The sequence below is a fragment of the Ochotona princeps genome, chromosome X, assembly GCF_030435755.1.
Source record: "Ochotona princeps isolate mOchPri1 chromosome X, mOchPri1.hap1, whole genome shotgun sequence".
Lineage (NCBI taxonomy): Eukaryota > Metazoa > Chordata > Mammalia > Lagomorpha > Ochotonidae > Ochotona > Ochotona princeps.
The window spans coordinates 31,672,469-31,696,267 of NC_080865.1; the positions used below are offsets into that span (position 1 = coordinate 31,672,469).

Here is a 23,799-nt window from a genome sequence, read left to right on the forward strand (position 1 = left end):
ACCTGTGTAATATATGGGAGGATTCAAATTCAAGTACTGGCTCTGCTCCATTTCATTTGCCTGCTAATTAATGTACACCTGAGACAGCAGGTGACCAAATAATTGAGCTCTGCTACTCATGTGTAAGACCTGGATGGACTTCCTGGCTCCTGGCTTTAGCCTGGCTGCAGTTCTGGCTATTGAGAGCATTTGGGGAGAGAGAACCCTGACTGCCAGCCTCCCCAGTTCTCTTTGCACTTAAAAGGCCTATACCATTATCCCTCAGTGTCTGTATCTAGGCCCTCCTGCAGATACCAAAATCTTCAGATTTTGTTACATGAAACAATACATGAATGGGGGAAATGATTGGCAGGGCAGTTCAAATGCCACTTGGGATACTCACACCTCATGTCAGACACAGTAAATGAGTTTGAGTCCTGGTTCCAAGTTTCAATCCCAGTTTCCTGTTAACATGCACTCTGGGAGGCAGCCAATGATGGCTGGAGTCTTTGGGACCCTGCCACTCAACTGGGAGACCTGGATGGACTACAGGCTCCTTACTTCAGCTTAACTCAATCCTGGCTACTGAATCTATTTTTTGGCCATAGATAAACAAAAAAACAAATAAATTTTTTTATAATATATTCTTTTTTCAAGATTATTTTAAAAAATTTTTTCAAGATTTATTTTTTTATTGGAGAGTGAGATACACAGAGAGGATGAGAGACAGATAGGAAGATCTTCCATCTGCTGGTTCACTCTCCAAGTGGCTGGAACTGACCCAATCCCAAGCCAGGAGCCAGAAGCGTCATTCTGGTCTCTCATGCAGATGGTTACAAACAGCAAAAGGACTAAGCTTCTAGATAATCTGAAAATATTTCTTCACCTTGCATACTTTGACAATGACCTTTTAAAAGTGAAATTATATTACTTTTGGGACTTAAAACTCAAAAGGTAACTACAATACTTTTACCCTAGACCTTGGCTCTCCTTACTGTTCCATACCTATTTAAATTTCTTACTCTCCAAATCTCTATCCAAAATGTATTTCTTAACTCTCACATTTATGGCTGATTAATTTTTCAACTAAGGTACCAAAATGATCCAATGTGGAAATAGTCTTTGCAACTGGCCCTCTTGGGCCTGACTCCATGGCATAGAAGGCTAATCCACTGCCAGTGGAACTACCATCTCATATGGGCATAGATCTGAGTCCTGACTGCTCCACTTCTGATCTAGCTTCCTGCTAATATAATGGCCTGGGAAAGCTGCAAAGGAGGGCCCAAGTCCTTGGGACCCCGCACCACATGGGAGAACTGGAAGGAAGATCCTGGCTTCCTGTCTTTGCCGCACTTCCAGTTCCAGCACTTGCAGCCATTTGGAGTGCACTAGCAGATTGAAAATATTTCTCTATCTTGCCATAACTCTTCAAAAAAAGCTTCAAAAAAAGAGTTGGCACTGGGCCTGGCATGGTAGCCTAGTGGCTAAAGTCCTTGTCTTGCATGCACCAGGATCCCATATGGGTGCCAGTGTGAATCCTGGCTACTCCACTTCCCTTCCAGCTCCCTGCTTGTGGCTTGGGAAAGAAGTTGAGGATGGTCCAAAGCCTTGGGACCCTGCACCCGCGTGGCTCTGCTCCAGCTATTGTGGCCACTTGGGAAGTGAACCAGCAGGTAGAAGATCTTTGTCTCTCCTCTCTGAAAATCCAACTTTCCAATAAAAATAAATGAATCTTTTTTAAAAATGTTGGCCCTCTCCCCGCACACTGCATTTAAAAATTAAATCAATTTAGGGTCCTGCACCATGGCATAGACAGGATAAGCTTCCACCTGTAGTGCTGGCATCCTATCTGGGTACTTTCTCAAGTCCCAGCTTCTGATCCAGCTCCCTGTTAATGGCCTGGGAAATCAGTGGAAGATCAGTGAGAGACACAGAAGAAGCAACTTGTTTCCATCTTTGAATCAGGGCAGCTCTGGCCATTGCACCATTTGGAGAGTGAACTAGCAAAAGGAAGATGTCTTCCTGTCTCAATGCAGCTGTGTGTTTAAAGTCTGAGAAAGAAAAATCTTTAGGGACAGGCATGGTAGCCTGGTGGCTAAAGTCCTCGCCTTGCATGTGCTGGGATCCCATATGGCTCCTGGCTTTGGATTTGCTCAGCTGTGACCACTTAGTCCACTTGAGGAGTGAACCAGTGGATGGAAGATCTTTCTCTCTGTCCATAAATCTGACTTTCCAATAAAAATAAATAAATCTTTCGGAAGAAAACCATGGCAAATCTTCATGACTGTTAACAGTCTTTTGGCTATGATATCAAAAACACAAGCAACCAAAGATACATTGGATTTTGTCAAGGCCAATTTTTTTATGGACCCATAAAAGAAGTAGAAAAATGACCTACACAAATTAAGTAGATATTTCAATCCATATCTGACAAGAGACACGTCTCCAGAACACATAAAGAACATTTGCAACTCAACAATAAAGACAAATATCTGAATTAACACATAGGCAAAGAACGTCACACAAACAGCCAATAATCACACAGTAAGATGCTCAACCACTTACCATTGGGGAAATACAAATTAAAATCACACTGAGTTACAATTGCACACTTACTAAGATGGTCAAAAGAGATTACAAGTATTAATGAGGATACAAAGAAATTGGAATCCTCTTACAGGTGCATGTGCAGCCTATTTTGAAATCATCTGACAATTCCTGGGATTACAGATAGCTATTTCACCCAAAATTTACACTCCTAGACACAGACCCAAGAGGACCTAAAACATGATCACAAAAAAGTTGGACACAAATGTTTGTAGCAAAATGTCATAATAGGCAAAAGAAATAGTAATAACCCAAATGTCCCTCAACATAATGGAATACATTTCTCCATAAGAAGAAATGAAGTGCTGATATATGCTACAATATGTATGAACCTTAATAAGATTATGGTAAGAAAGAGAAGCCAGACATGAGAGACCACTTATTTTATGATTACATTTATGTGTAATGTCCAGAGTAGACAGATTCATAAGCATAAAGTAAATTAGTGGTTGCTTAGGGCTGTGTATTTGGAAAGAAACTGAAGATAACTGTCAGTGGATACAAGCTTTGTGGAGTGGTAACAGCGTCCAAAAATTAATTGTAATTGCATAATTGAGTATACCAAAAATGACATAAATGTAACCCTTCAAATTGGTGAAATATATGTATGTGAACTGTATCTTAATGAAGGTGCAAAAACAAAGCACTTCTTCCACAGAGCGTTGACCTTTTTTATCATGGCCTGCATCAAGCTCTCCATTCTTTCATCTCATTTTTCATTCTTTCAGCTCATATAAACTATTGTAGCAGTTAGTACTCAGACTAGCTGATATTGGTTATTATTTCATGTAGATTCATCTTGATTTGTCAACCAGACTGCCATTTTCCTAAGAACAAGTAAATCTTGTGTTTCTCAGATATATCTAAATCCCCTAACACAAGCCTGGATACAGTACTCAGTAAATACCTGGTGGTAGTGAAGAATAGACTGGGTATGGTGCTTGTTTTCATGTATGTGTAAAGTGCATACAGTAGTTGGGAGAATGAACAGGAGCTTAATGAGGTGAGAGAATGACACTATGTGAAACTGTAGAATACAAGATTTATTTAAGGGAAAAAAAAAACAGCATAGTTTGAACAATTTTGTTCTCCCCTCCTTTAGCCTCCTATTGCTCAGTAACACATGACCAGGCATACCCTCATCTCTGAGATTCTTACAGTCATTTAGGTCCCAAATAGACAGTTAATTGTGTCATGTCACTATTCCCTCATTGCTTCCTCCTCTTCCTCCTCCTCCTCCTCCTCCTCTGTCCAGCTCAGATCATCATCTGAATCCTCAGCTTCTTCCTCATCCATCTCTAACACAGCCCCTGCCCTAGCCTTCTCAGCTAGTGCATCAGGGTGCTCCAGCTGGGCCCAGGATCCTGGGTCAGCCTTGACCAGGGAGATTTCAACCCGAGTTGGCATCAAAGAGACAGAGCTCTGCTCCACGTTTATGACCTGAAGAAGAGGGAGAGATAGAACAACACAGAAGATAGAATGAAGAAATCAAAGGGAGTGGGGTCGAGATGGAGTGGTGATAAAAGAGAAAGATTTTTTAAAGGTGGAAAAAAGACAATATAATAAGGAGGAGAGAGTTGAAAGGAATGAGAAAACGGGAGGGATGTGGAGGTGGGACAGAGAGAACATGAAAGCAAATAAGAGAAAATCTCTACTTTCCCACTACAACTCTTTCCCTCAAGACACCCTCCATTTAATTCAAATCTGAACTCTTCACTCTTTGCCTCCCCCTCCTTTGACCCCTGCTCTTCACTTACCCCCCAGAGTTTCATCTGTGTTTGAAACACCCGGTTGCCATCAAAAACAATGTTGATATGAAGCTACAAGAAAAGAATTATATGGGTAGTAACTAAAAACAAGTCATTATGATAGAACCAGAGATAAGATCTACAGGCTAGGCAGTTAACCCTGAGCTAATCACTCTTCTCAGTAAACTAAGGAACCTATAAGGTAAATTACACACAGCAACTCCATCCAGTTTAAGACTATTTCTCACCTCAGTTTGACTGGCTTTCACCCAGTTGAATGCAGGAAGTGGAATCTGGCCATATATAGTCACCACAATTAAGGATTCTGTCTGGTGCCAATCATGGCGGCAAGATGCTGGCAGCTAAAGAAAGGATATAAAATGTGGATAAGGAACTCGTAACTCAAGGGCAGTTCTTATATGTGTAGAAGACATAAAATGTCAGAGTGATTAATCCTACTTCATATTACAGAGCCTCTGGATGTTGAATAATAAGAAGCATAATTTATTTGGTCTGGGAGCTTGGCCATGAGGTACAGGAAAGTTTCTCTTGAGAAATAACAATAGCTCAGCAAAATTTGGTCTTACCTGCTTCCCCCAATCATGTCTACCAACTCTGCACCCTGGCTGTGCCAGGAATGCCCCAAAATCCAGGGTCTGGATGCCACAACAGCTCCAAGACTTCATCCTAAAATAGAAGATAATTCAACTAAATTCCCTTTCCCTCCTTTTTAAAAGATTCATTTTTTTTTAGATTTATTTATTTTTATTTCAAAGGCAGATATACAGAGAGGAGGAGAAACAGACAGGAAGATCTTCCCTCCAATGATTCACTTCCCAAGCAGCCACAATCACCAGAGCGGAGCCAATCTGAAGAGCCAGGAGCCCGGAGCCTCTTGCAGGTCTCCCACGTGGGTGCAGGTTCCCAAGGCTTTGGGCCGTCCTCGACTGCTTTCCCAGGCTACAAGCAGGGAGCTGGATGGGAACCAGCATCCATATGGGATCCCAGTGCGTGCAAGTCTACCGTGCCAGGCCCAAGTTCCCACTCTTATGATCAACATTTGCAGAAAGCTATTACATAGCCCATCCAACTTTCTCACCCCTCATGAAATCGAGGTGCTCCTGGGTGGTAAGTACATGGAGTAGCATCACTCTCTGGGCCTTGGTAAACCTAAGGATAAAGGAGAATCAGGAAAAGAATCAATACTTTGTAAGGTACATCCCATTTGGCTTCCTACTTACACACGAACTCTTCCCTAGACACAGCATCTCATTCACATGCTTCAACTCCTTAAAACATTCACTCACAGCATCACATCCTGGGTTCTGGCAGCTGGAACCAGTCCGGATCAGACTACTGTCAAGTCCTGGGCAAGTGAAACAGAGTCAGGAAGCTAGCCATGCCTCTTTCCCAATTCCACTAAATTCTAGCCTGTGAGGTCTGTCCTACTAAGGACACACCTACCTGCCCCAAGTTCCTGGTCTAGTTCCTTTTGTTCCAGTGCCATTTCCAGAGTGTGGGAAATGTTTAGTGGCAGCAGCTTCAGAGGTAACTCTGACCTAGAAATTACCAGTAAGGGATTTACTGACCCATTAACCATGGCTTCCAGTTCCAACACTCATTTGTAATGGAGTCAAGTCTAGTGATGTGGCAGGGTTGGAGAAGCTGCGTGGCAGCTGCACTGTTACACATGCCAAGTGCCTGAACCCTAAGGAAATCCCTAGGGCAATCCTTGCCCCATCTAACATTTCTCTGCACTACTTTTATTATGTCTTCTTCTTCTAATTGGTCTAATTCTGTTGCTCACATTATTCTCATAAAACTATTCTTTGTAGTCTCTTGTGACTACTTCCTTTTAATACTACAGGTCTTTTCTATCAGGAAAAATAATCCTGATTCTCAGCAACCCGTTTTGTATAATATACTTATGTATTGGTGAGCACCCCTCTCTTTTAATTCAAGTTATGTACCCCATCATCCTCATACTAACTCAAGAGTATAATATAGATCATTCAAACCCTTAATGCCTGACCCGTCTCCTATCTCTTGTCTCCAGTTTCCAAGTCCTAATGATCTAGTCACCCCAGGAAGCTGCATGAACATAAGAAAACCCAGGGGCCTCCTCTTTACTTGGGCCTCTCACGGCGCAAGGTCTCTGCTGACTTTGGAATTGCATTCAGAGGTTTTTGTTCCTGAAGTGAACTGCTTGTAGCAGGGCCCTCAGGTTGAGAGGCCTCAGGAAGCTTCTCAGCACAGTGTGGTCCCATAGTACAGCCCTAGTGCAGATAAGGAGATAAGGGTTAGAAAGAGAATCCTCTTGGGGGCGGGGAAGCAGGTAGGGGGCAGAATACATGGAAGCAACCAATTTACCTTGATGTTTAAGAATTCGGAGAAATCTACAGTTCGTTTTTGGCAGCATGACCAACCCTAATAACAAGAAACCCAGTTCAGCAGACTCCTGGGTAGATTTCCTTTGGAACAATGCTGGCTGTTCCCTTCACCTACTCCTCACCTTAAGTGCATCATGGAAGATTGGGACCCCAGGGTGATAGCAACAGGAATCTGTGGGTATCAGTATAAAGGTCAAGGAAGAGAACGTCACTACCAACCTAATACTCCCCAGGCTTGCTTATGACTTTTTTCTGTACAATATAAAGGTCATACTAATTACGATTTTTTTCTCCTTGCTCCTTTTAGAATGCCCCACAGCTGACCACCCCTTAAATCTCACCCAGAACCCCTGGCCAGGTTAGGATTATTTACTCACCAGGAAGGTTGGCACTGGGGTCAAAGTGCTGCCCACAGCCTTTGTTATGGCAGAGACGAGACATGGAGGCGTTGGTAGAACTATTGAAAGGGTATTTCAAGGAGTCTGGCAGCTGAATGGGGAACTCCTCTTAGTCTGAAGGCTTTTAGCTGCCTGGAAAGGCCAGCTGTTTCTATCTTTAACTCAGGAGGCGTACACCTCCTAACATGGGAAAGGGAACTTCAATTGGTCTTCCCAGCCAATAGAAAAGAGCTTAGGAACATTTTAGCTCTCAAGCTCAAGAAAAAAGATCAGGCAGAGTAGGGCTCTGGAACTTGGGTGAGGTCAGCAAACCACTGCGGAGACCGTTTTAGCTGTTGCCAATTCCAAGCCTCTGACATATAAGCAGCTGTCCAGAAACAAATACCAATTGGGACCCCTCCCACAGCGCAATGAAGGCATGCCAATCCCTCCAGTCCAGTTTCTTCTTTTCCAGAGCTTTCCTGTCATTTCGATGTAGTGAAACAGTACTTTCTTCCCAAATACATAAACCATAGTGTGTATCTCATCCCAAATCTTCTCCAGGTTTGCTTAGATGGCTAATAACCACAAGGTCATAATGGATCAACTCTTACAGAGCCTGCTGCTCATTTCCAAAAACAGAACACCCCTCCCCACCCTTCCCTTTCAAAAATAGCACAAAAAAATTAAAAGGCTTAAAATGTATTTTAATAAGTTGATGCTGCATTACTGCTCCATTTCTCAGAAAAACTCCAAATTTAATGTATCAGGGACAAATCAACCGCAGACACATCAATAGAAAATGCACAGCGTACTACCTAAGATAGGCAATGCTAAGAGCTACTGTCAGACCTTCAGCATACAGCAACCCTGTTCCCAAGATTGTACTAAGCCTATCACGAAAAGCTGTGAATGGTAACATCAAAAGACACAAAAGCGCCATTCTTGAGTTGCTCTTACCCAAGAAAAAGATGGAGGCAAGTTAACACAAAACTGTTTAAAGATATACTAAAATGAAAATCTCTAAGAGAAAATGTCTTAACCTTAGGACATGATGGAGTAATATATTGGGATAGAACAGAACCATGTATAAGCTGTGACCTCTGTGGACATTTGCCTGAATTCTCACCTGGGAATGAAGCAATGGGGCTAAGGTCATTGGGGGGATGTTTTGTTTTTGTGGTATGTGTGGCAGTGTCTCTGGAGCTTGTAGAGGAGGAAGTGATGTAGGGATGAGAAAGCAAATAAAACAGAATGGACAAAAACCGGAATGATCAAGATTAATGGAGTTCTAACTGGATCCATTTTGTCACAGTTTCCGAGACCCTCAGCAGTTACATTTGAGACTTCAGGAATGCACCACACAAAACTGATGAAGCAAACCAGTTAGACACCAACCCCTCCCCTGCCCTCTGCCTCCAGTATACTCCCTCAAGTAGTACAGGTGGGAAAGACCTAACTATTGGGAGGAATCCCTAACACTTTTCCAGGGTAGAATTCTGGCTAGTCCAAAAAGGGTCATTTTTTAAAAGGGTTTTGGGAAACTAGACACTGCAACTTTATTAGTATCGGCGACGTTTGTTTGGAGCAAATTCAGCTCCAGGAGCTGCACGGTTGAATGCAGGAGGGGTTCCACCAATTGCTCCAATTCCTTCCATTGTAGCAGCTTGGCCAAAGCGTTCAGTTGTTGGTGGGGTCTTAGGAGAAAAGGAGAGAAATATTAAATGAATCATGATCTAACTTCCCAATCCTTCGTAGCCTGACCCTCTACTGGAGGCCATTTCTATTCAAATACTTAAGCCTCCTGATGCTAAGAGGTAGATGACCCAATCTTTCTAGAACTCTAGCAGATAGCCCACAAAGGAGGATGCCTGAATTAGGAACCCACCCACTTATCCAAAGTTTAAATTCCAAGTTCCCATCTACTAAGCAGTCACATACTAAAATCCCAGTGCTGCATAAATTCTTGCCATAACCTAGGTATTCAGACAATGGCAGACTGACAGTCAGTCTTTCGCAACATAGACCTATTCATTTTGGAACTGCCCAGTTTTGATAACAGAACCAAAGCAACCTCAGGACTGTACTAACATACTAATTCTTTAGATCCAAATCTACTTTATGCAATAATACAAAGCCCTCACCGAGTTCCCGCCAAGAAACAACCTGTTTACCCAGTGTAGCAACCAGTCAGTGAGTCTGCTTGAGATTCACAAAATAAAAACCATAGCTAAAATAAATAAATAAATAAATAAAAAGCATAGCTACATTCCATGGATATCAGTAGTCCTAAGGACTGCTTACTTATCTATAGCAAGATTAAGAAGGCACAATATTTGTGAAAGCAAACCCTTTCTCTTCCCACTATTTACTGTACTAAAAACCCTGCAGTTTATTACCAATCCCAAGGTTCCATCTGGCATCATAGCGGCAGGTCCTGGAGGTGCTGGGGTTCCAGCTGGCACAGGAGCAGGTGGCATGGCACCTCTGTTATTTATTCCCATAGCACCTAGCAGAGTAGTGTGATCAGTACACAGGGTAGAGATTACTAAGGCTCTTTTTTAAAAAAAACATTCATCCGAAAGGCAGAAAACAGAGAAAGGTGCCATCTGCTGGTTCATTTTCCAAAGGCCTGTAACAGCCAGAAATGGCCAGGCCACATCCAATAGCCAAAAACTCAATCTAGGTCTCCCACAATGGTGGGCAGACCCCAACTACTTGAACCTTCACTTGCTCCCTCCCATGATGTATTAGCAGAAAGCTGGAATTGGGAGCAAATGTACCCACTGGCAATTGGAAGGCCTATCCAAGATGATTTCATTCTATACCAAAGGAAACAATTCAATAAGACCTGTGAACTATGTCACTGCTCCCACACCCTACTCACTCACTCACTCACTCACTCTCTCAAGTTCCTGGAAATGCCAGCCTCTTAAATTTGGACCTGGTATAAAATCCACATAGGTCACCAGAAGCAAGACAAAAAAAGAAAACCAGAGTGAAACTTGTGCTGTCCTTACCTCCCATGGCCATCTGGCCCATCCGTATCTCCTGCTCTCTCTGAAAAATAATAATAATAATTAAAAAAAACAAAACTCAGGAAGGCATTCATTTGACCATAATCCATTTAGGGACTACACACTAGGGGAAGCACACACATCACAAAAGTACTGAAGCCAAGGTGAAGAACACTACAGTGGTTCCTTGCTAATTGTAAAGTGAATTCAAAGTCATATAGCTACTATGACAAAGTCAATCTATTATTAGCAATCAGAAGAGATAAGAGAAAGAGATTTATAGCTCTGACGAAACTGCAAGGACAGCAGAGGACTACGCAGCGCTGCTGCAGAACTTAACATGTCTCATCCTGCAAGTCACTGAGACAGTGGGCAGCAGTCCCGGCTTTTTATCCTAATTTGCCCATGAGGCAATAACTCCCCTTCAAACCTTACCTCACCTTCCTATGAATTTTTGCTAAGAAGAGTTTCACAGCATAGAAAAATGGGTCATAACCTGGTGTCCTAAGCAGACAATTCATGATGGGTTTGTCTTATCACGACTGGCTCGGGACATCATGGGTACATGAGATATACCGCATCAGGGAAGGTTCCCTTGAATCCTTCCTGCTGTCGCCGCATCATTTCTTCCTGCTGCCGTCGCATCTCTTCTTCACGGCGTCTGCGCTCCTCTTCCTGCCTATAGTTACCAGAGTATTTCAGACAAAAGCATTCCAGAAGTTGTGAAGACTTAATAGGGTAATGAGTCATGATCAGATCAGTCTACTAAAAACCACTGTAGCTCCTGGGAAACTAAATAAACCCTCAAGAGCCTCAGAAGAGCAGCACTCAGCTGCTCTTTTTCTTCAGTGCAACCCCAGGTAATTCCGAGGAACACAGGCAATCGCAACGTCTCCCATCCAACATGAGACCCTGAGAAGTGGCCAGGAAATATTTGTCGGCATATTTACAAACAGCATGATAGCTGGAAACAAGGAGACATTACCTTTTCAAGCTGTAGAGAAAAGGAGTTACCTGAGCTCCAGTTGCTTCCGTTTTTGCACTTCTTGGTTGTGCAACTCTTCCATTCTCCGGAGTTCCTCTTGGCGCCTCATCAAATCTAGGAAAACAAACAGTTTTTGGAGTATCACTCATTTATGCAGAAGTTTCCATAAACAAAGATTCAGAAAGCAAAGAAGATATAATCCCCAAGTGGCCATCCAAGGTATCCAGATTCCAAAAATGGAGTCAAACCGATCATTTCCTTCTAGACAGAATCCAGTATTTTCTGCCACACTTCCAAGCCCCATGCCTACCAAGATCAACAAAATAGTTCAAAAAAATAAAAGCAGGGATTTAGGTCTTTTTCTTCTGACAGACCCAAAGAAAACTCCTTAAAAAGGTCATTTTCTCTTTCTAGCTTTAAGACTTACAGAACTATACTCACCCTGCCTCATCAGCATGACCTGGTGCTCATGGCGAGCAGCTTCCATCTCCATCTCCAGCTTCTCGCGCGCCTCCTTGATATTGCGGTCAACTTGGTCTTGCTGCTGCTTCTCCATCTCAATGAGCGCTTTCCAGCGCATGGCATACTCATACTCAAAGGAGCCAGGCTGTGCAAATCTGGGTGGCTGCTCTCGCTCCCTAAATATAAAACTTATGTTACTAACTTTGGCCAAAATTCTCCCAATTGAACATCATATTCCTTCTGAGGTCCATGGTAATGGCTGCTAGTGGACATATCTAAAAAATGCCCATCTCTTCATATCAATCCCTTTACAAGCTTCCACAGCCAGTGTAGCACAGCTGCTTAGGCTACCACTTGTGAGAGCAACAGCGATATCACTGCTGCCAGCTAGAGTTCCAGCTCCTCTGCTTCCTGCTAATCTACACAGGAAGGTAGCAGATGATGTGGGAGACCCAGATTGAACTCCTGACTTCAGCCAAGCAAACTCCTGGCAGTTGTGACCATTTGGGGAGTGATAATCGGTGGATTACAGACATTGCACTAACTTTCAGGTACATCTTATTTTTTTTTTTTTAAAAGAAACACTCAGTAAGAATTCTTATCAAGACTACATACTTGTGAAATTGCTGATTCTTAATAACCAGCTTCTCTGGAAGTCCCTCTTCATCATCCAACTGGTCCATGGGTTCCACAGTCACAGGCCGAGGAAATCTGGGAGAGGGGAGTTGTAGTGTTGATGACATCAAATCCTGCCAAGCAAGCTCTCTGTATCTGCCACTAGCATAATGAATTAGGGTTCAGGATTGCACAAGTAACCAAATCCTTCCAATGGCATTATGAAGCAGTTGGGATCTTCCTACCTCTGAAGAGTCTCAAAAAGATAAAGTTGGTAGGTACAGCAGTTAAGTGCAGCCTATTTACAGAACCTCAACCCTCTCCACCTTAATCAGAGGCCCACATGGGCATGCATCCCTCAACTACACAAATATTAAAAATAAAAACTTAAAAAGACAAAGTAGAAAGACATAATACTGACATCTTACTGAAATACAAGAAACCTATTTTCCTTAATTCTCATACCATTTCCTTGACTTTAAGATCCTGAAAACCGGGCCCAGCGCCGTGGCCTAGCAGCTAAAGTCCTCGCCTTGAACATGCCCCGGGATCCCACACGGTCGCCGGTTCTAATCCCGGCAGCTCCACTTCCCATCCAGCTCCCTGCTTGTGGCCTGGGAAAGCAGTCGAGGACGGCCCAAAGCTTTGGGACCCTGCACCCATGTGGGAGACCTGGAAGAGGTTCCAGGTTCCCGGCTTCGGATCGGCACAGCACGGGCCGTTGCAGCTCACTTGGGGAGTGAATCATCGGACGGAAGATCTTCCTCTCTGTCTCTCCTCCTCTCTGTATATCTGACTTTGTAATAAAAATAAATCTTAAAAATAAAAAAAAAGATCCTGAAAACCCTAAAAAAATTTTTTTTAGAAAACCTAAAAGAAAGCCGAATTATTATCAAATCTGCATGAATATAGGAACACAGAGGCTAATTTTCCAGACCACAGAAGGAATGAAAACCATCCCAACTTACGTGGTTAGCAGGAAGGAGCCTTCACTGCATCTGTCCAGAGCTTTCCGAGCAGCTGGCTTCCCTGAGAACTCAACAATGCCTTTTCCTGAGGGCCTTCCTCGATCATCCACAATGACTACAGCCCTTTCCACCTGGCCAAAAACAGAAAAGGCTTCTTCCAGCAGCTCATTAGAGACATATTGAGGAAGGTTTCGGACAGTAAGGGATGCACTATGGCAGGCAAAGCGCACACGCAACTGCTTTCCACGTAACGGCATATTGTCCAGCTCCACTTTGGCAATCTCCGCTAGGGTTCTTGTTTCCTAGAAAGCAGAGAAAAATTAGAATGACTCAGTTTGACAAAAATCACCTGAGCATCCATCAACAGTGTAAAGTATTTAGAGCTCAGTCATAAAATGTTCCCCCAAAACCCTTAGGAATAAGCATACATGGAAATATAGATACAACTGTAAAAACCGAGTTGTACTAATGCTCTGGCCCTGCAATCAGTGGGATATATTCTGTTTTATAAGTTAACAGCAATAATATGATCACCAATTTCATAGGTTACTGTCTCATGTGGTAACATATCACCCAGAATATAACTACCCTAAAACCTATCCTTACAGGGGCAGTGTTGTGGTATAGCATGTTAAGCCACTGCCTGCAACCTAGCATGCCACATGGGTATCGGTTTGAGTCCTGGCTACTTCACTCTCAACTCAGCTAGCTCTCTGCTGATCTGCCTAGGAAGCCAGTGAATGACAACCTAAGTGCTTAGGCCCCAGCCACTTGTGTGGGAGACCTGAAGGAACCCCCCAGAATCCCCAGCCCAGGTTCCTGCAGCCACATCGGGGAGTGAACCAGCAAAGGGAATCTCTCTCTCTCTTTAAGTTTGCCTTTCAAATATAAATATAAAAACTACCCTTGCAATTCACACCTGGAGTATTTAATTCTCACCAGTTACATGTATTCCCTTTGAGAGGTTTCTTATTTTCTTGAGGAGCAAAGACCACCTACTGATTCACTCCCTAAATGCTTATTGGCACCAATTCAACTGGATTCTCCCATGTGGGTGGCAAAGATCCAACTTCTTGGCTATCAATGTGCCTATGAAGATATACATTAATAAGAAGCTGGAACTGGGAGAGGAGCCAGGACTTGAATTCAAGCATTCCAAGATGCAACTCTCCAAGAGGCCTCTTCAAATGTACAGACCTTAATAGGACTCCCTTCACATTCCTAAAGAGGAAGCTCCTGGGGCCAGCATCCCTTATGGGTGCCAGTTCAAGGCCCAGTTATGCCAACTCTGACCCATCTCCCTGCTAATGACCTGGAAAAAGCAATGGAGGAGAGCCCAGTGCTTGTGCCACTGCAACCTAGTGGAAGACTCGGAAGAAGCTCCTGGCTTTGGACCAGCCTGCAAAGCCGGCTGTTGCAGCCATTCAGGAAGTGAATCAGGACCTAAGATCCCTAAAAAAAATGACTTGCCTATACTTAATACAGTCCAAATCAATAGCAAGTCAAAATGAACACTAGTTCTGACCACCTTTGTTTTCACCTTTATGCAGTGATACTAAAAATGCTTTCCAGTCATACTTTTTCTAAATCCCAACAAATTGATGGTACATTTTATGGCCATTAACACAACTAAGCATTTCATGGGGCAGGCCACCAGTTATGATGCCCACAAATCCAGCCTCTGCTTCCAAATCCACCTTCTTGAGTGGAGAGGACGCAGATGGTGGCCCAAGATAGACTGTTGGGGGAATTTAGGTGGGGTGAACATAAAAAAGAAAGACCTTTCTACCTCTCAAATCAATCTCTAAAAAAAATTTTTTTAAAGATACAAAAAGAAGTATACCCTCAGGTTTTGAAGACTGTGTGTAAAGGTTCTGGAAATTACATAAACCTAGTAGAATTATTTCCATTACTTATTTCTCCAAGTCCATCATGCCCATCCTCCCCACCTTTTATAGCACATGTTCCAAGCCCCACAGTTGCTCACCAAGCGGATAAAGCCAAAGCCTTTATCCTTATGAATGAAGACCTCTCCTGCCTTCCCGTATTTCTCAAATAGTTTCCTCATTTCCTCCTCAGTGATGTCCGGAGGAAGATTTCCCACAAAGAGACGGCTACGCTGGGTGAAAGTCTTCTCTCCTGGTTTCCTAAAATTCTTCAGGTCAATGGTCAAGCCTTCATCTAAAAGAAGACATAGTCACTCAAAGATTAGGTTAAGGGCCCATCCTTAAAGAACCAGAATTGCTGCTAGATGAGGAAGCTTAACTGCTACAGAGAAGGCAAACACCATTTCTTTCCGATGCAACCTATCCACTAATCACTTAATCAGTAAATTGCTCCCAAGAATGTGAAAGCAATATGCAGAGAGCTGACAGACTTGGCAAGAAGCCAAGTTTGGAGTAAGCCCAAGAGAGGCAACAGAGGAGCTAGCAGTGGCCAAAGAAAAAAATCTAAGCAATTCAAGGAGACCTATGCCACAAGGGATCAAATTTAAAATTTAAAAACATCATTCCATTTCCCTAACCTCTCACCAATCTTCATAATCCTATTGTGTTCCCTTTCTTTCAGTCTCAGGGCAACAAAGCAAAAATAAGTTAGGAAATAGCACTAGTAGAAAATGCTAGAGGGCCCGGCCGCATGGCCTAGTGGCTAAAGTCCTCATCTTCAGCACGCCGGGATCCCATTATGGGCGCCGGTTCTAATCCCGGCAGCTCCACTTCCCATCCAGCTCCCTGCTTGTGGCCTGGGAAAGCAGTGGAGGACGGCCCAAAGCTTTGGGACCCTGCACCTGCATGGGAGACCTGGAAAGACGTCTGTTCCTGGCTCCTGGCTTCGGATCGGCACAGCACTGGCTGTTGCGCTCACTTGGGGAGTGAACCATCAGACAGAAGATCTTCCTCTCTGTCTCTCCTCCTCTCTGTATATCTATCTGACTTTCCAATAAAAATAAATAAATCTTAAAGAAAAAAGTGCTAAAGACAGGTGAGATTGGTCCTAGCTTTAGTTAAGAGGCATATAATTGGTACTCAAAATTAATGAATGAATGGGAACATACATATAAAGAACTTTTTCCTCTAATTTAAATAGGCTGACCCAGGTTGAATACTACTCAATATCATACTTCTCCAATAAGCCTTGAAGACTTGTTCTACAGTCTATCAGTCACTACAAATCAACCTGAAGTGAAACATGCAGACATACATAGGATATGCCAACACAGCACAGCAACCTGTCTCATATGTCTGTTCTTTGGTTTCAGGATCAGCTTTTTTCCATCATAAGTAACTGAGGAAAGGAACAAAAGTGTGCCATAAAGGCATATTACTTTATAATCTCAAGAGACTAATCTAAAAGCCAAGAAAGCATTCCCAAGATGAAACCTATTTTCTACCCCATCACCTAGCATCTGCTCACTCTGGCTGCTGGCTTGTTGCCCATTAGCGGGTATTGGTGCTTGCTGTTGCTGCTGCTGCTGCTGCTGCTGATGGTGCTGCTGGTGGTGATGCTGATGATGCTTCCTTGGAGCATGGTTTTGCTTCTCCAAGTTAAAGGTTTTATTGCTCTGCATTTTTCTACCCTAAAAGAAAAATAAGACTGTCAAATACATTCAGTATTAAAAATGCAATTAATCACTTTTTAAAAAAAGATTTATTTTTATTGCAAAGGCAGATATACAGAGAGGAGAGACAGAGACGATCTTCCATCCGTTGCTTCACTCCCCAGCAGCCCCAAAGGCCGGAGCTGAGCTGATCCAAAGCCAGGAGCCAGGAGTTTCTTCCAGGTTTCCCATGCAGGTGCAGGGTCCCAGGGCTTTGGGCTGTCCTCAACTACTTTCCCAGGTCACAAGCAGGGAGCTGGATGGGAAGCGGTGCCCATAAGGCATCCCAGCATGTGCAAGGCAAGAACTTTAGCCACTAGGCTACCGTGCCAGGCCCTAATCACCCTGATACAGCTGTCACTCTGGTGTAGTGGATAAAGCCACTGTCTACAGCACTGACACCCAAGTACCTGCTGCTTAACTTCAGATCCAGCTCCCTGCTAATGCAACTGTGAAAGCAGCAAAAGATGGTTCAAATACTTGAGCCCCTGATTCCACATGGGAGACCTGGAAGAAGGTCCTGGCTTAAATGGCCAGTGACCAATGGTTGTTTCCCCTCCCTCTTTGTAAAAATACAGAAATCTTTAAATATCTTTTTTAAAAATTCTGAAAACCAGGTACCAGTAGTTACATCACATACAGAAATTAAACAAGTGCTAGATGAGAACAGCTTGCACTAGAAAGTCTTAAGGAACCTTCCAATTCAATACTACACATAACAAGTCCTTTTCATTGGCAGGCAGCATTCCTAGTCCACAGCAGAGAGAGTGAATAGTGGGAAAGTATGGGCTACATATGGTTCGACATATTTTTTTACACATACTTTTTTTTTAACAAATCATGGTCCTAACACTATCTCTGCATTACTTAATCTTGTACCCCCGTCTTTAGCTACAGAAAAGGAGTTGTTAAAAAGTATCACAGGACCTGGCATGGTAGCCTAGTGGCTAAAGTCCTTGCCTTGCAAGTGCCAGGATCCCACATGGGCGCTGGTTCATGTCCTGGCTGCTCCACTTCCCATCCAGCTCCCTGCTTGTGGCCTGGGAAAGCAATAGAGGATGGGTCCAAAGTCGTGGGACCCTGCACTCATGTAGGAGACTGGATGAAGCTCCGGCTTTGGATCAGCTCAGCTCCAGCCACTGCAGCCTCTTGAGGAGTGAACCAGCAGACGACAAATATTTCTTTCTCTATAAATCTGACTTTCCAATAAAAATAAATAAATCTTAAAAAAATAAAATAAATCATAGTAGCTATGGATTTGGAAATATGTGAAAACAGTAGCTCACTCCTGGCACACATTAAGCACTCAGTGAATGGTTATTAAAGGCAATTGCAAGATAAATGTCTATCAATAAAATTAACACAAAAAGATGAATACATAATCATAAAATGTTCTATTCTGTCATTTAAAAATCAACATTAAGTTTAACAAAATAAAACTTCCTGGCACGTTCCAGACTAAATTCAAAAGTTAACAATTAAAAGCTGATAATTTTAAATGAAACCGTGTAATTATCAAGTTAACAAAATGAAAACTACCTTCCCTATCCAATGAAATTTTTTCAGTAAATGAATTAAATGGGGAAAAAGATTACTGAATCTTCCCCCAAAAACACTAGACTCTTTTGGCAGAATTTGCCTAAGATATACAGAAAGATCTTTCTTCAAATGCTGTTATATGCACACATGCACTTTCATACATCAATGTAAAATTATCAAATTCAGTATCCCAAAATTACTTTGTAACAGTACCTAGGGGCTAGCTTTGTTGGAAAGCAGGTTAGGTAACAACTGCTTAAGCATCCTATATCAAAGCACAGGTACAAGTCCCAGCAGGTATGCTTTCGATTCTGTTCCCTGCTAAGACACCCAGCAGCAAATGATGGTCCCTGCCACTTATGTGAGACTCACATGGGTGTTCCAGAAGCCTGACTTGGTCTACTCCAGCCACTCCCACTGCAGCCATTTGGAGTAAACAAAGTGGATGGAAGTTATTCTCTCTCTCTGAAACTTATTTTTGATCAAATCTCTTTATAAAAAAGATAACCATAGGTATTATTTATTATTAAAACTCATTAAATGTCAAGATTAAAATACTGTAGCTACTGAAATATGCCCCAATGGACTTTATGATAACAAAAATGAGCAAACATGAAAAATAAGCTTGATTATCTTAAGCAGGAAAGGTTTGATTTTAAATGTGAATATAGACAAGGAACACATAATAGGCAAAATACAGTCCTGACTGCAGGCTATTGACAATCTCTCACATTACCAAGTCATTCAACACTCAGTGATGGCTTTTAGGCATCATTCTACATACTTGGACATGCCTTCAGGGCTTACCTTCTAGTGAAGACAAGTTTATCTCAGTAAGCTATGTTATAGTAGGCAAGTAATTGGAAAAATAATAAATGCGATGAAGCAATTAGACTGGACAGGGAATAGTCCACAATTTTAAACAAAGGTTTATAATAAAGCCTCACTGAAAAGTTTACACTGGGCCAAAAGTTAAATTTTCCCAATTGTTATCATCAAGCCTTATACTTCTCATTAAAGTTACAAACCATTAGAAATAAAAATAAGGTACTGATGACAAGTTCATTTTTAATAAAACTCTGAACCAAAATAAACATCCATAGACCAATCAATCACTCTTAACACTTTCCTAATGACTTGCATTTATTTTATTGGAAATGGATCACAAAAAAATTATTTGCGATCATTTTTCTTCTGTACATTATCAAAATTTCCATGTCATTAAATCTTTTACATTAATGATTACAAAGTTGAGCTGCCAACAAAGTGCATATGTAGAAACACTTGGGTTGATTCTAATTTTTCACCATTATAATCCATGTTCATAGCTAAATGTTAAGGTATCTACAATTTCAATTTTTCCTTATTTATCTTTCAAGACATACATTACAGTAACTGAAAATAAGGCACCATTGTATGTTCAGCCTTTTCTCATTTCTGCAGTGCCAATATATAATCATTTCTAACGATTATATAAAGTCATCTGGATGAACACTAACCTACTAAACTATTCCCCATTATAGAACATTTAGACTGTTTTCAGCCTTTTTCCTATAATGCTATAGCAAGTCTTCCTGCTTTTATTTCATTCAAATTCTTAAAAATAGAATCAATCTTTAACTCCTGCCCCATAGTGCAGCAAAAAGGTCAATTTTAAATGCCATAAACAGGTATAGTTATCGAATTGGATACTTCTCATTTTTATAAAAGAACTTAAGACATATAAAGTTCAGAGTCCAGCTCAGAAAGTCGCAGATGGGCTAAGGTGGGCATCAGAATTCAATCTTTTTTTTTTTGGGTCCCAGGTATTAAACAACTTCCCCCTTCTCCTGGCTCCAATGGAAGAGTTAGCTTCACAGCCTTTTCTCCTATCAGCTTTTACCCCAGCTTAGAATCCAAGTCATCAATTTCCCCTTTCCAGCCTTTTGAGAGTCAGTAACTCCAGACTCAGCATCTTTAACTCAAGAATGTACAATATATATTCAATATTAAAAAAGACCTTTATAGAAATCCATTCAAAACCCTTTTTAAAACACAACACTTCCCAGTAAAAATAATCCATCTCCTAGAGGATGAAACACTGGGTACAAACTGGTACGTTCTAAACCACTTAGTATTACTGCAAGGGGCATTATCTTTTGGTGTTCAAAAGCATAGCCTTAAGATTGTCAAAAATATAATAATAATAATAATAATAATAATAATAAAAGAAAAAACAAACAAAAAAAAAGGTATAGCCTTGTAGTTAGTGATACCAGATAATCATCATTAAAAGCCACTATGCTAAGCCTGCATGTCTTAACATTTTCAAACTATTTATATTGCTAGATAAGGGAACAGATGCCTAAAAAAAGAATTTACCTATCCAAGATGACACAATTGATGAGGTAGGGAGCAGTAATTCACATCTACCAAACTCTTCATCAGTATACTAAATACATCATGACTTCAGTTTAAACTTCACTAGCTACCCACCTAACTTCTGAGCCTCAGTTTCTAACCTGTATAATGGAATAATAGCAGGACAGGACCGGTTGGTTATCTTAAGGTATAAGTGAGATAACCCACGTGGAAGGCAGCTCTTAAAGGAACAGAACTACCACTTGTGCCTGAAGACAACTGGTTTCCATATACAGGAAGCTCCAGTTTAGGAAATTCCATCAATTACACTCTTCAGGAGTGTATTTTTCAAATAATCAAGCTGCCTTTGTGTCTTCATAAATAAACATCCTCTCAACACTAGCCTTTTTAATCTCTCCTTTCCATCTATCCTTTCCCAATTAGGCATTCACGCATCACTAATATATAAAGCACCTAGAACGGGGCCTGCCAAGTATTCAAGCAATATCTATTACCTACTTATGATGATCAATATAATTTGGAAATGTGCAAAAATGTCTTCTGTGAAATTAATTCACTATCCTGTAACTATTTAGCCTCTGAAAGAGAAAACAAAACAACTCCACCACCCCCCCAAAAAATCAGCAGCATGGATTTCTGTCCTAAAGACCAACCGTGACTAAAAACTTTTAAGGCAAAATTGTACTGCAGGTTTAGAGAAAACAGTTTTGGGGCATGATGCTATCACAGTGATGTTTACGTAGAAGACCAAACACTACATCATGCATTCTGAAAGGGAAATCCAACATAAATTTACCGTATCTAGATGGCCGCCAACAAACTGTAAACTGAACAGACATTGTGAGGTTCTTTCTTTAGCGGAAGAATTTCTTAGAATCCTGGGGAAGAGACAGGAAAAACCTGCACAGTGCCCCCCCCCCAGTGTTACTTGGTTTTGCAAATACATATCCCAGCTAAATCTGAATTATCAATACAAAATGTCACTGTAAAATCATGCATCGTGTATGTTTTTAAATGTATCGTCTGTGTGACATTATAATTCAACTGAATGCCCTGCATTTTTACCTGGCAACCGAACCTCTACACCTACCTCAACTTTGAGGACAGCCAAATGCCTCCCAGTCCTAAGCTGGACTTCTCTGTTAAAAACACAAAGAGAGATGTCAGCTTACGTGAAGAGCTTCACAAAGTGGAAAACACACGAAAGGCAAACCCTACATTTAAAGTCGCAATGTAAAAAGTGAGGCTGTAAAACACACTCGCCCCTAAGATTAGATAAGACGGCACATAGGATTCCGACTACGAGCACTCAGGGATGTAGATTGGCACTGAAAACTTTCTGGCTAAAGAGTTTCCACAAAGAAACACTGCTTGAGGGGCCCCCAGCGGTCCATTCAGAATTAATGGCTGCGCGAGGCGGAGAGGGGGAGCGCCCGACAAAGCGCCTCCTCCTCCAACCACGACTTCAGGGCTCTTCGCATTATAGACCCCACACCCTCCGGCCCATGGCGGCGCGGAGGCAGAGCACTTAAAGATCGCTCTATTTCGGAGACAAATCACACCAAGAAACCAAGGGGAGGAAGGAAACTGGCAGCCGGTTCAAAGCCCGGAGCAAGTTGGGCGCGCTGGGTCCCCGCGGGTGGGCGAAAACAGGCCTTGGGGCTGCGCGGACCAGGCCTCAAACGGCCTTCGAAGCGCCATCCTGCCACCAAACGCACCCTCACTCTACCCTTTTGCTCCACCAACGCTTCCCCCAAATCCACTCCTCCCCCGAGCAAGAACAAACTCGTCCCCAAACTCACCCTCCACCGACTGTTCTTTCCTCGGAGTAACGGAGACGCTACACGACCTGTACCGTCCCGAGAAAAGAGCGCGCGACCGCCGGAAACGAGCCGACGGAGCTCGGTGCCTCCCAAGGGGGATGAAGAAGCGTTTCTCATTGGTTGGCTAAACTGCCGTTCAAGGTTTATCTCCAGAGGCGGAATCGTTTTTCCGCCATTTCTTAGATTTTATTGGTTGCCGAATGCCAAAGACTTGATTCGTGTGAACGACAGATGGGGACAAAGAGCGAGTCTTTGTATCTACTGCGCACGCCTGAACGGCCATGCGCGTGAGACGGAAAAGGACGGGGACGGGGGAGGGGCAAAAGGGAGGGTCGGAAGGAGAGACTCAGTGGACTACCTGAGAAAGGACGGAAGACTAGGGTGGGAGGAAGAAAGGAGAGGAGAAAAAGAGAAAGCAAAGTGCAAAGAAAGGGGGAAAGAGGAGAAAATAGGCGCGTAGGCATGCCTCTGACAATGCCTCGCTGCGCCTGTGCAAAAAGCAAGAGTAACAATGACATTATATTCAATTGAATCACGTCTAACCTTTTCCTTCTGAAAAAAAAAAAAAAAATACCCCCGCCATGTTTCTTTTTTCACACTTCCTTGTTAGGATTTACACCCCGACATCTCCTACTTAATCAAATTTCCAGTTGCTTCTCCTGCTGCTAGGGCTACTCTGAAGGTAAAACTGAAATAGCCATCTCTGGAAATAGCCATCTCTGGATGCCTGACACCTTCATTTCTGTCTGATTACACACCTGTAAGCAACACACTCATTTCCATGGTAACCAGGGAACCTAGTCCAAACACCACAATTGTTCCTATGATTAACAGAACGATTCAACAGGTCCATCATTGCCATGGATATCTTGTAGGCCTCCAGATTGATTCCATTGGAGGCCTATCAGGTAATCACCTTCATTGTTTAAGTAATACCTAACTCCTGTCCCTAACCAAGGATTAATTACAAGGTTCAGTTGATAGGTGCTGGAACTTGACTCCCACTGCGTAACTAATTCACACTCAGAGTTGTAGGGTATTCCAAATCGTACTACCTCCTTGAGGACACAATTATCTAGACTTCCTCTGTCCAGTAGAACTTTCTGGGGTCAATGTAGTAACTCACAGGTTAATCCTCTCTCCAAATGCTGGCATCCCATACTGATGCTGGTTCCTGTCCAAGCTGCTTGACTTCCCGATCCAGCTCCCTGCTTATGGCCTGGAAAGCAGTGGAGAATGGTGCAACTCTGCGGGACCGTGCACCCATGTGGGAGACCCAGAAGAGACCTGTTCGCAGTTTCACACTCACCATTATGACCATTTAGGGAGT

The 23,799-nt window shown here is 42.5% G+C and overlaps 3 protein-coding genes across 3 annotated transcripts in view; 1 reads left to right on the top strand and 2 right to left on the bottom strand.

Annotated features, from left to right (window-relative positions):
* ZMYM3 (zinc finger MYM-type containing 3) overlaps positions 1-23,799 on the top strand; it is an 85,354-nt gene that overhangs the window by 22,566 nt on the left and 38,989 nt on the right. The gene's annotated exons all lie outside the window — the stretch shown is intronic.
* On the bottom strand, positions 3,609-7,689 carry ITGB1BP2 (integrin subunit beta 1 binding protein 2). The gene is made up of 11 exons (XM_004595253.4): positions 7,102-7,689; positions 6,847-6,896; positions 6,705-6,761; positions 6,465-6,610; positions 5,799-5,893; positions 5,642-5,700; positions 5,434-5,504; positions 4,922-5,021; positions 4,583-4,696; positions 4,344-4,406; positions 3,609-4,026 (listed from the first exon to the last, which is right to left on the bottom strand). Exons 1-11 carry the CDS (start codon positions 7,163-7,165, stop codon positions 3,787-3,789), a joined length of 1,059 nt encoding a protein of 352 aa, XP_004595310.2. The 5' UTR covers positions 7,166-7,689; the 3' UTR covers positions 3,609-3,786.
* NONO (non-POU domain containing octamer binding) lies at positions 7,788-22,643 on the bottom strand. Its single transcript, XM_004595251.3, has 12 exons — positions 22,449-22,643; positions 21,737-21,785; positions 16,563-16,725; positions 15,136-15,329; positions 13,149-13,450; positions 12,181-12,276; positions 11,545-11,741; positions 11,133-11,217; positions 10,695-10,797; positions 10,122-10,161; positions 9,501-9,610; positions 7,788-8,798 (listed from the first exon to the last, which is right to left on the bottom strand). The coding sequence occupies exons 3-12, from the start codon at positions 16,714-16,716 to the stop codon at positions 8,664-8,666; spliced, it is 1,416 nt and encodes a 471-aa protein (XP_004595308.1). The 5' UTR covers positions 16,717-16,725; positions 21,737-21,785; positions 22,449-22,643; the 3' UTR covers positions 7,788-8,663.

Excerpts from the sequence above, each read along its gene's own strand:
- ITGB1BP2 (XM_004595253.4), bottom strand. The coding sequence starts at position 7,165 with ATGTCTCGTCTCTGCCATAACAAAGGCTGTGGGCAGCACTTTGACCCC. Across the intron at positions 6,611-6,704 it reads CCGAATTCTTAAACATCAAG|GGCTGTACTATGGGACCACA; the intron begins GTAAATTGGTTG and ends TATCTGCACTAG. Across the intron at positions 5,894-6,464 it reads TTGCGCCGTGAGAGGCCCAA|GTCAGAGTTACCTCTGAAGC; the intron begins GTAAAGAGGAGG and ends GGTAATTTCTAG.
- NONO (XM_004595251.3), bottom strand. The coding sequence starts at position 16,716 with ATGCAGAGCAATAAAACCTTTAACTTGGAGAAGCAAAACCATGCTCCA. Across the intron at positions 12,277-13,148 it reads GGCTCCTTCCTGCTAACCAC|ATTTCCTCGGCCTGTGACTG; the intron begins GTAAGTTGGGAT and ends CCCCTCTCCCAG. Across the intron at positions 10,798-11,132 it reads CGGAAGCAACTGGAGCTCAG|GCAGGAAGAGGAGCGCAGAC; the intron begins GTAACTCCTTTT and ends TGGTAACTATAG.